This window comes from Sitophilus oryzae, unplaced genomic scaffold (assembly GCF_002938485.1).
Source record: "Sitophilus oryzae breed Bouriz unplaced genomic scaffold, Soryzae_2.0 scaffold_808_pilon_pilon, whole genome shotgun sequence".
Lineage (NCBI taxonomy): Eukaryota > Metazoa > Arthropoda > Insecta > Coleoptera > Curculionidae > Sitophilus > Sitophilus oryzae.
Window position 1 is genome coordinate 4,168,590 of NW_022147426.1, and position 12,639 is coordinate 4,181,228.

The 12,639-nt window shown below is 30.0% G+C and overlaps 1 protein-coding gene across 3 annotated transcripts in view; it reads right to left on the reverse strand.

Annotated features, from left to right (window-relative positions):
* LOC115888750 (peroxidase-like) overlaps positions 1-10,368 on the reverse strand; it is a 36,705-nt gene extending 26,337 nt beyond the window's left edge. The window contains exons 1-2 of one of the 3 annotated variants that reach the window (XM_030908584.1): positions 10,238-10,368; positions 520-649 (exon numbers count right to left, since the gene is read on the reverse strand). In XM_030908584.1, coding sequence (XP_030764444.1) covers positions 520-649; positions 10,238-10,249 — 142 coding nt within the window. In that variant the 5' untranslated portion in view covers positions 10,250-10,368. Of the gene's footprint in view, positions 1-519; positions 650-753; positions 773-7,082; positions 7,338-10,237 lie in introns of those variants that run through there. The other 2 variants (XM_030908585.1, XM_030908586.1) reach the window with 2 other exon arrangements.
* Positions 10,369-12,639: the final 2,271 nt, after the last annotated feature.

The window sequence follows — 12,639 nt, forward strand, 5'->3', positions numbered from 1 at the left end:
AAAATAGGCTGTGATTTAGATCTACTAGTAAAAAACATAAGAAATGTATATGTAACATATTTTGCAAGATTTCTCTGAAAATCTAGAGTAGTATTCTTACCTCCTTACTAGATACTATCTACGAATAACATTTTATCCAGGTTTTAGATTTTTATTAAAATAATTAACAGCCCTTACAAAGCGGCATTTTCCCCCACCGAACAAGTCTGCGCATTTTTATTTAATAACAACCTAAAAGAAAATGGTTGTAGAGAAAACATCAAATAGGACAAAAAAAAATGGTTACCAAGATTAAAATCAAAGAAAACAACTGCTATTTACACAAACAAAATAACTTTTAAAGAAGCAAAAAAGGTTTCTGGAAAAAAGCAGTGTTTTCTTTGAACAATTTAAAAATATTTATTTGCAAACTTTAGAATGAATCTTTAGATAAATAAAGAAATCAGATCGAGTAAATGTTATTCTTGATTCATTGCGAATTAATAAGAATGACTAACTAAGAAGATAAAAGCGACATACCTTCGAAGTTGGACAACAAACGTTGGTTGCTGGCATCGGAAAATATTCCAGCGTGAATGGAAAGTACCCATAAGAGTACCCCCAAGAGAGGCATAGCCAGTTTCATGCTGTGCATCTTCATGGCTACAACCTGTAATGAATGAAAATATTTTATTCATTTAGTTTAAATTAACATATAGATAATACATTTTATATAATTTCTATATAAAATGTGTATGTATCTACTATTCTTACTTTAAAACCAATAAGTAGTATCTATATGCTCTGATGTGACAATAAAATGCCATAACATATTTGAAAATGTCACACAGATATGACATGACAAGATACATAATTTGAAATTTTGAAAAAAAAACACGTTCCTTTGTGTTTTTTTGTTGCTAATGCTTAGCAGGAATAAAGTGCTGACTACAACAGATTTCTTGACAAGACATAAGTTTGTCAAGTGTTACCTGAACAAGCTCAACCTGTACCAAGGAAGTCTTTGCTGCAGATAAAGATCCTGAAACAGCAGAGCACCCAATATGTCACTGCTAGGCTCTGGATCGCAAAAGACATTTTCTATTTGGGAAAGCAAAGCCGGAGGAAATATGCTCCTATCTTATCAAGGACCTGCACAAATTGGTGCAGAGTACAGGGATAACAAAAAAGGCCTTACAGGTTGCAATGAATAATTGGAGAAAAAAGACAATTATTGATGTTGCAAGTTAATACCATTTTTTTTATAAAAAAAGAAAAAAGAAACAAAATTAATAACGGACCTGATATATGTTAAACATTTTCATAAGTCATGCTTGTTTTGTTGATTTAGATTCAATAAAATTATTCCGTGTTCTGACTAATTTAAAAATTATGCATTTGCTGTTACTTTCCACTGGGATAGTCTAGATAATGAATCACATAAACGTTGTTATACATATTATTGTTTTAAATTGCAATTAAAACATTAAATGGTACAGTACACTGTACAGTAAACAGTATTAAAAAGTAACGATTATAGATTATAGTTGTTGAATTTAAAATAACAAAGATTTCAGCAATTTTATAACAAACGGAAACACGAAACAAAATATGATTTTGCTCTCCCTGTAACATATCCAATCGGTTTATTTAAGGTACATTCAGGCTGAGAGCGTCGAGCTTCGCGTCGCGTCTGCGTCGCGTCCGCGTGTTGAAATGGAATCACAGAACACACTAAAGAAGAACGCTAACTCCCATGCATTTTTTAGTTTCAAAACGGTTTCAAATTTGTAAAGAAATCTGTAATCTGTATATTGAAGTGGCGCCATCTAGCCACCCAGGAAAGTAACAAATGTGGCGGCTGGCGGCAAATTTAAATAGATGCAATTTATTTTTAAGCAAGACGTATTGACTTGTTCGCCAGTTAGAGCCAATCAGATTTCTACAAAATAATGTGTAGTCATCTGATTGGTCCCAAGTTGGCAAACAAGTCAAATGGTAAAAAACAAGGATTTATATATAAAGGTTAAACCAGGTTAAACTAAAATTCAAAAATACAAAATCACGATTGTAAAATGAAGATAGCAAAAAACACAGCCAAACAACCAGAAAACAGCGAAAAGCACATCTCCGTTCAATTGCAAAACACAACTGAAGAGGAAGGAGGAAGCAGAGTTTCCAACTCTCAAAAATTTATCTCCCAAAGAATCTAAACACTCGCATCAAAAATCCCCAAAATATCCCTAAAAACCTAAAAAAATATCCCGAAAAAACCCTAAAATATAAATAATAGGATAAAATTCCGGAGTTGGTGACACTGGGAGGAAGCCGGAAACGGAAAACTGATTTGACATACAGAACAATGACAGAACATAATTAATAGGCCTATTTAGGCAACTATAAAAACAATTTTGTACGCAATTGTTAGGCAACTAGAAAAATTAAAATAAAAATACGCCATCTAGCGCCCCCGGAAATTACTACCCCAAAAAAAGATCGTTCAAGGTCGTATATCTCAGTTGACTGGCCCTGAATGGAATCAATTCACTTAACCAAAGACTTAAATTAGACCGTTCAGGCAGGCAGCGTCGCGTTTGGCGTTGCGCTAGCGTCCGCTGAGCGTCGGGGGTCGAGTTCAATGGGGCGGACGCGACGCAAACGCGACGCGACGCTCGACGCTCTCAGGCTGAATGTACCTTTAGACAGATCAAATATATCGATTTTCATTAATTTATAACTGAAATTTCAGCTTGATAAATGTTCAATTCATTATTTTTATAATGCGTATTCACAATAATGATTTTGTCAATTTTACACATATTTAAATTTTTATCACAAAAACTATTAGTATAATAGAAAAATTATGAGATTATGAAATTAGTTTCCAAAAATGTAATAATATACCGGGTGTTCCATTTAAAATAAAAAAGGTGGTACTGCTTTTCAGATGATGCGGCAACACTGAAAATATGTTTTAGACAGATGGAGCAGGTGCTTTTATGAAAAATAGAAAATTTCACAAAAATTCGATCACCGGTTCTCCACAAACCACTAACGTACCATCGCAGTGAATCACCCTATAGTATACCCTGCTGGTCATCCATACTATGTGGTTTGAATTTTCATGCGTGTCATTTAGTCCAAACATAAGGAATATTTTGTTGATGTTTGACCATCAAAATCTTAAAAATAAAGAAGTTGTCTAAAAATCTGCTACGATACGGATATAGTATAATCCTTTATCTTTAATTTCCTTCTTCTTTTATGTAAAAATACCTAATCAGTTTTACATAAAACGTTAAATGCCGAAAGCTAATTTTGCTACTTTTTCGGACTAGTGAAATGGACTCTTAATACATTGGATTTTCCATCATGCTGTCTACACTCTCATCACTGTCTTACACGTTAAAATCTAGACCGCGCAGGTTCGATGACCAAATGGGTATATGATAGATATAATATACTACTACTATCTACATATATAAGATATGAATTTTGTTGACACTCATGGGATAGAACACAACACAAAAAAATGGATTAGAATAATAAAATAAGAGGTATACTTAACAATAAGTAGGTGTAATAAAAATACCGTTTATTATTATTAAACAAACATTATTGTACACTATTTACGGGAAACCCGTGAAAAAAAATGTGCTTATGTTGAGAATTCCCCTTATAAAACCAGAGAATGTTATGCTGATATTAACCAAATTGATTGTATAAATTATCTAGCAATTTTACTAAAAATACCATTACGGGGGATGGCATCTAATTCACTGTTATGGAAATTGTTTTTATGATACTTTTATATCAATCGTGGATTGGAGGACTTCTAAATTTAGATAAAATTACCATGCAACAGTTTATTACAAAAACAACCTAATTAAAAATAAGCTAAATTATTTATTTTTATATTCAGTATTGTCATCGTCCTATTTAACTGGATTTTCGTCATTATTTATTTATAAATAAAAAAAATAATATTCGAAATATTTGGAGTAATTTTTTAATTTGCAAAATGTCATTTTATTGGGCATAAAATTTGTCATAATTTAACCTTCATGGTATTTCTTATAGTTTCCGAGATCTCATTGGTTACCGTGAAATTTGGTTAATTTGGAAAATTGGTTACCGTGACACCCTGTATAAGGGGTCCCATAGAGCTTATGTGCTGTAGATGAGTACTTACATTTATAACCCTTGATATCAGCAAATTTAAAATCAACAATAAAAAAAATCTATGTAAAATTAATTAAATAAAATTGACTAATAAAAATTAAAAATGTATTTATACAGTATGTCCCTGGAGTGTCTTTATATGAGGAAAAACTTTTTTATTATTGACATTCTGCGAAAAATGCATTCTTTATAAAAAAGTGTTATATATAAAGCTTGTTCTAAAATTGTTAATCCCGTTTATACTTTTCCAAGTTTCCACACCGTTTTAGAGAAAATTAAAAAAAACTTGAAAATATAGTGGAATTTTTCGAAAATCAAAAGGCGTTTCGAAGGGGTCGAAATATAAAAATATTTGCACTTATTTAAGACTCACCCTGTATAGTTCCTGAAAATGAAAACCCGTTTCTATGGTAATATAATTTCGTTATCTTTCATTTTTCTTTCTTTTATAGACTGTCGTTGATAGAATTTTAATTAGCTTCATATTTTTTGCTGTTATGTTAAATAAGCACAAAATTTATTTAGTTCAATGCTACGGAAAGGAAAGGGTCATAACAGTTATTGGAAAATATGATACTTTTACAGAAAAAAATATGACGGTATTCAAAATTATTAATATAATAACCATTTATCAAAGAATGAAATCGAAATTATATTATCATGGAAACGCCTTTTCATTTTCAGGATTTCAGGAAAATTCAACAATATTTTCATGTTTTTTTTAAATTTTCTCTAAAACGGTATGGAAATTTGAAAAAAATATAAACAGGATTAATCATTTTAGAATAAGCAAAAAAATGTATGAAAAATGCTTTTTTTCTCAAAATTCCAATATTAAAAAAGTTGTTTTACTCTTGCAAAGACAATCCGGGGACACACTGTATATTAGCAAGCACGCATGAATCATAATAGATTCAGTTTATTCAAAGTTCACTTGGCTGAGGCTTATTCTTATTTAATAGGGATTTTTCTTGTATTTACACAACAAAATTTATTACATACATAATACATAAATAAAGTTAGCAGTCTATAGTCTCTTGATTATTTATGCATGTAAAATAATAAAAAATAGATAAATCATTAAACATGTACATATATTTATTCATTCTTCCTTATATCTTACGCATAATGAATAAATACATAAAGCACAATCCTTACAACAAATTATAACTTTTTACTATAATATATCACATAAAATTAATGAGTGAAATATATAAAAGACGTATTTTACATTTTAGCTGATTCAATACGGTCTATTTTTATTTCTTGGCAAGTTTATGCAAATTATATTTATAGTATGCTACGCAACTTCGTAAATATACTAGAGACCAAAGTTTTAATTTTTATCTGTTACTTATTGATTGCATTATTGTTATATTTTTGATATATTATTACACTCAAAAGTAAGTATAGAATATTTCAAAATATTTACCAAGCAATCATATTATATATTATAAGGATATTATCTACTTAAAATTAATAATAATTGTGTTTATCTAGTAAACCAATGAATACAGAACAACTAACAAAAAATGTAATATACCAAATATCCTGTGAATGCGATAAATTTTACATTGGTGAAACATCTAGACCCTTAAATGTTAGAATTAAAGAACATAAATATTAATTAAGAAAGGGAGATTTTCACAAATCTAAGATTTGTCAGCATTCTCGGAACACAGGGCACAGAATAAATTTTAATAACGCCAAAATTATAACGAAAGAGGCGATAGCCTCTAAAAGAAAAATGAAAGAGGCTTTTTTAATTCAATCTAATAAAAATAAATATATTGCTCATGCATCTGTAGATAATCGCCTTTTTTGATTTTAAAGAACATAACATAAATAAACATAACATACGTAAAATTTAAAAATAATCATACAGAAAGTTTGGGGCTTTTTGGTTTTACCTTATTAAGTAATTGTTATCAGGTAGTAATTGTTAATTTTGAAGTTTAACTTGATATAATGTCATTTTAACAGAACGTCAACGGTTTCTTGTAGACGTATCTGTTTTAAAAAAGTAAAGTGTTCTCGAATAGTTGAATTTAAATATTTTAAATAGTTTTTTTCTTTATTCATTGAATTTTTTTTGCTTCCGACGACGGAAAGAGATAACTTTCCGAAACGTTAAGCATTTTTTTTTCTTTGTTAGGCAAATTTGTATAACTGTAAACATAACTTCTGACAAGCAGCGTCCGTTTAGATTTAACGCAGAAGTGTTTACAAAAAATAACTATTTTATTTAGTAGATTTTCTTGCAGTGCAGTGGCGAGATACCCATAAAGGATTTTTTTGGTAAAAGTTTATTTGATGTGAACTATAGATAAGATCACTTCTGTGATCACTACTTACAACCAGATCAAGGAAAAAATCATAAAAACCAAATTATCAACATTTATATTTTAGATAAATAAACAATGCTATAAACCGATAAAAATTTGAAATCTACTAACGTATAAATAATAAGTTTATCTTTGTATTAAATAGGTATCATAATAAACCTACATAGGTGCTTATTAAAACTGCAATAAAAATTTTAAAATAACAATCAAATCAAAAAAAGAAATTCATTCAAGAACAAACAATAGTATAAAAAAGTATAAGTCACAGACAAAACTTCAAACACAAAATATCAAATGGAAAGACTAAATATTTATACAAATTTTTGTACAAATAATGGCTGCAAATATTTACATACCTACCTTTTCTAGAATTAAAACTTACAAACAATTACAAAAGAAAATTAAACAGAATTTTAAACCAAAAATCAAACCGAGAAGATGAATTTCTCAAGAATCGTCTTCACTATCATCAATTCATAGGCATTTAAAACTAAAGAGAAACCTTTAACAAAATACATACAAGTTACAAGTATTCTTTAACTAAAACTAAATAATAAAGTATAAATTAAAACTTACAAATCTATTAAAGAACTGTCCGAAGCACTAATGCAAACACTAAACAAAACTGAGCACAACAAATATTTCGATAACAACTGAAAGTGTTCTAAATTCTAAATAAAAATATTCTGTTTCACTATTTATGGTTTTGTGAGGTTAGCGGACAGCGCACTTGCACGAAACCTACTAAACGAAATCTATTTAAGTACTGAATCTGAATACAAAGTACTGAAATGGTACTGGATCAGCTGGCTGTTCGCTTAATCTTGTATAGAAGCCGAGGTGTCACGTGGATCTGTTGACTGTCGTATCAATTACTAATAACAAATGGTTTTCATTACTTGAAAACATAATTGTTATTTGTATAAATGAACGTAAACAAAGTTTACAGAATAAAATAATTGACGTAAATAAATTATGCGTATTTTTAGATATCCGATAATATTATGTGCACATAATAAATCGGTGTAAATAAGGCGTCACTATAAAACGTATTTTAGTAAATCTAAGTAATTTTTCAAGTAAAAAAATGTAAAAAATTGACAGCAAAAATATAAACATTAGGTACCGTTTTTAAATGTATTATTGGATATTAGAACTATTAATAATTGTCTGGAATTTTATATTAACTTGTAGAAAAAACATATGTACAGTACGTTCTGTAGCTCCGGGGTATCCGTGAGAGGGGAAACGATATTTTCTCGATGTTTTTCGTAAAAAATTAGACGACGCGTCCCATCAATAAAAATTCGACAAATTTGCAAGTAGCCAATAAAGTGAGTGGGCAGCAAGGGCGTAGATAAGGGGGGGGTACTGGGGGACAGTACCCCCCCCTGACGCTTGACGAGATACGAGAATTGAAATAGTCATTGACTATGAAAGGATTTTTTTTAATTAATATCCGACATTAAGAACACTTTGTATGCTTTTAATTATGTTGATTTATCGTTTATAATATGTTCGACCTAATTAAAAGCACACAAAGTGTTCTTATTGGCCAGGACAGATTAGTGGGCTTAACTCTAATCAATATCCATAAAGATATTGAAAAAAATGTTGATGCTGTTATTGATAGGTTTTCCAAACAGCGTACTAGAAAACTTGATTTTGTTTTGTAGTTTTATTTATAGTTTATAGTTTTTATAGTTTTTTTTTGATAGTTTAGAGATTTTTATTTATAGTTTATAGAAAATTAACTAATAAACGTCGTTGTTTCATTTTTGTTTATGTTATTTACAAATCTATATTTTAATTTTTGTGTTATGTTTTTATATCTTTTTGAAGACAAAAAAATCGCCGTCGTTTTAATTCGACAAAAAAATTCCGACGGTGATTTTTTTTGCGACTTAATCATAGTACCACCCCCATAGCATACACCTATCTACGCCCCTGGTGGGCGGAGCGATTTGCGGTGACGCACTCGTCAAATCGACGTATAAAATATATTGCTGTTTATTTAAATGTTTTTTGCCCGCATTCCTTTCATAGACACAGATCCAGCAGATGTACTGTAACTACTCATAGATCTTAATGACTCGTATCATTGTATTAAACATAAAAATGGCTAGTATTAATTTTATATTCCACAGACTGTTTAGTTTTCCACTTAGATTTGTAAAAATATTGTTGCAAACTCTGACTGTAATCAAAATTTATTAATTTTTCTTTAATCTTGATGCATTTCAGTTCATTTTCAAAATTTCGACCGCAGCGCTCGATTCGGCAGAAATTAGAAGTTAATTAATTAGAGAATTTCTGTATTTCCCGATGTAACGCTATTTCGGGTAGTAAAAATTAAGTGAAAAAGAACTCGAACTGGGCGTTGCTTTGTGTTGTGACAATTTAAAATATTATTATATTATTAAATAAAATTGTCGAAAAAATGTTAACATGTAAAGTAGGACGTAATTACACGGTTGTTGTATAGAGATATTCAACTCTCACCAAACAACATTTTATAGCTTCATAGTTTCTCACACCGATTTGATTAAAAGCAAACCTGGATGCAAGCAGTTCAAGGAAACAAATGAGTAAACAAAGTACCCACTACATTATCAAAAAATTAACTAGACATACTATGAGAGGATAAAATATAATTTGCAATATTAATAATTAGTTTTTTTAATCAACTACTGATTAAATGTTTTATGAACATCTTCTAAAATTATAATTATGTACCTTTAAAAAATTTCGTTATAGCCGAAATAGCCCCAATTATGACCCCACTAGCAAAACCATAGTTGAACTCATCTAAAAAGTTTTTTTTAACTGGAATAATAAATTATAATACAAATATATAATTATTAGTTAGATCTTCTGAAAATATCAAAATATTTAGTTTTTCATTTATAGAATTTTCAAAAATTATACTTCCTAATACTTTTATAATTATTAAATAATAAATTTTTCGTATACTCTCTATTTAAATCCGTGTATTTGTATATGCCAGTTGTTTGCGATATTATCCGATGGTGGCAGCACCGGCGGAGAATGACCTAAGCTCATACATATTATACCCTAAAGTATATTAAACTTTACAATTTTTCCCGTAAAATTCAGTTGTTTTGAACCGTTATTAATATTTTTTTGAAGCTTAATAAAAAAAAGTGTTCACAACTTTAGACAGATTCTCGGAAATACGGTTCTCTCCCGGGGACTCCCTTAAAATGACTAACATTTGAAGAGTACACGGAAAAACAATAAAAGTCCATTTTCTGTTAATTTGATTTTAATGCGTAATATTTGTCGTCTTAAAAAGCTACACCTTTTGATAACTAAATAATCGGGAATATCGATAACGGTCACATAGAAACAGGCATTTAAAAATGGGAAAAACGATAAGTACATGCGTAATTTGAATTAAAAAACGATTACCTCCCCCCCGTTTTTGGACACTCATCGTTTTTCCCGTGTGCTCTTCATTTTATATCAACGCAAGACATATCCTAAAAAATATAAAATTTTACATACTACAAGCTTTGCAACAAGTATAATTTGAGTTGTGTTTGACGGCCCAAGACCGACAAATCTTTTGTAAAGGTATTGTTTACATTAAAACAAAAACATTTGAATAAAATTGCTTTTTCGAGAAAAAAAAATACTTTAGTAGGAATTAATTAAATATAACAAATATTTATATTACTTTATAAGTAAGATATTTATAGAAAACTTACCTTGCTTAACATAATTCCTTAAAACGATATTCTGCTTTTATTTTTAAGTCAATCGAAAAGTCAATAATTAATAATATATGCCAATTTTGACTAACTGACGTTTTGTCAAAAGTGGCATATAGGTAAAAAAGCATTCGTAACTATTATTTTTTAACAAGCAAGGCACACTCAGGGCTGAGAGCTCACAGAAAACTTAAGTCTTTTTTTTTATTTAAATCATTTTAATGACTTAAGTCATTTGATTTTAAGTCATTTTTGAAGAGTATCTTAAAATCCTCCACGTCTTATCTTATGCCAGGGGTGGATGGGCCATATGGGAAAACGGGAAAATTCCCGGTGGACCGGTGGAAAGATGGGCCGGTCCCGAACAGAGCCCAAAAAAGATTGGATTAGCAAAAATTAAATGGTTAACTGGGGACACTTATAATTTTAATAATCATCTGTTGTTTGTTCGCTTTGAAAATTTTTATTATACAAGGTGAGTCTATAAGTGCATATATTTTCAGGGCTTGCAGATCTCAATAAAATAAACATAATATATTCTCTTTATCGAGTTTCAAATAAGTCCAATCGAGTTATTAAAGTTTGGAAATTAAAAAAAAATGATTTATTTTTAAAAAAATTTAAGCCACCTCAATTTTTCGGTATTTGCATCTCTTTTAGTGCCGTAATATCAGAGATTAAGAAACTATACCGTGGGAGAAAATTTGCGGTGAACAGGAAGTTCTAAAAAATGTTCTAAGATATACAGGAAAATTTAAAAGAAAATGCTCGATTTTTAACATATTTTTTTGCAAAAAACCTCATAGACCTGGGGTCGAAATATACCACCCTTGAAAATATTTGCACTTATTTAAGACTCACCCTATATAGTTTACCCACTATTCTTTTATTAATAACTAATAAATATGACTGACTGTCAGCAAAACAAAAAGAATGAATAGCATTAGGTAAATTTAAATAGTCTCGATCTAAATGTATACTAAGAATACGGTAGCCTAGATTGACAACTGGGGGCCTCGGTCCAATATTTTTCGAGCTCCCCTTTGTAAGAAGGTAGACGAATTTGACGCGAACTCTGCGGTTGACGGAGAAAACATATCTATGCTTGGCTTGAATTGGGGACGGACTAAAAGCCAAGTCTGAGAACTAAAAGCCAAGTCTAAATTGTTGTTTAAAATGTTGCTAAAAATTAATGAGACAGCAGAAAAGAGTTAAATAAGGTTTAAACTAGATTAGATAATAAATTATTAATGTCTCGAAAATCCAAATATTCTTATTATGGGCTGTAACATAGCATTACATCAGAACACATTTATATCCACTCCCTAGGTATTGCCTAGTTTTTTTTCGTTTGAGTCATGGCATTATCATACAAGATGCCAAATGTAGAAAAGTATAGAGGAAAAGTTTCGTGATAAGAACTATATAATAACCTAAAAATGCTGCAGGTTTAATGGCGACCGCGGTTCATTCAGTTAAAAACACGTGCACACTAGGAGGCTGCTGCTGTAGCAAAAAAGAGAGAATTTCTTTCTACAATGTGTAAGAAAGTATATACCCGAAAAGCTAAAAGTAATGTATTTCACAGAGGATTGAGTCAGCTGAACTGAATGAATCAGGAAGTTTTAAAGTTTCTCAAAATCGTGACTCAAAATCGTAACCTATTGATCAAATTACCGTTATCGATAATGGAACTAAAGCAGTAGAACTCTGTAAAAATGAGCCATTTTGTAGTAAAAATTCAGATGGCCGACCCAATATTGGTTGCGAAAATTTTGACCAAAAAGACAATTTATTTCTTTTTTAAAAACCGGAGGCAAAAGAGCTTAACACCCTTACTTAATTATTAATAAATAAAATATGTTTCTTCGTTATGGTCATTTTGTTTTTGTGGATTTGGGCCGGTTGCCTGTTTTTCCCGCGCCGGTTTCCACTTCCCCATCCACCCCTGTCTTATGCCATCGACTATTACATAGTGATCAAAACACATCACCACATTTTTAATAGACTGTATTCGATGACATCTAGCTGTAATGGATACATATAAAGTAGGTACAAAATCACTACAAAATCGGTTAAATTTTATAAAAAAAAAACATATTTTTGTGTTTGTAGTTGTTCTGAAAATTAACCGTGTGGTTTTAGTCTTATCTGTATCTACAATAAATTAATAAATCGATAATAATAAGAAAATAGCCTAATTGGTAATACAAGAAAATTACTATTAACATTTAAAAAAAGGTTAAATTTAATTCTGGTTGTCTTGACTTGAGGGTAATTATATTGATTTAAGTCATTTTACTGACTTAACTTGTAGATCATCATGATTTAAGTCAAAAATATATACTTAAGTCATAAAAACGACTAAAATAACGACGTTATATTGATTTAAGTGGCTT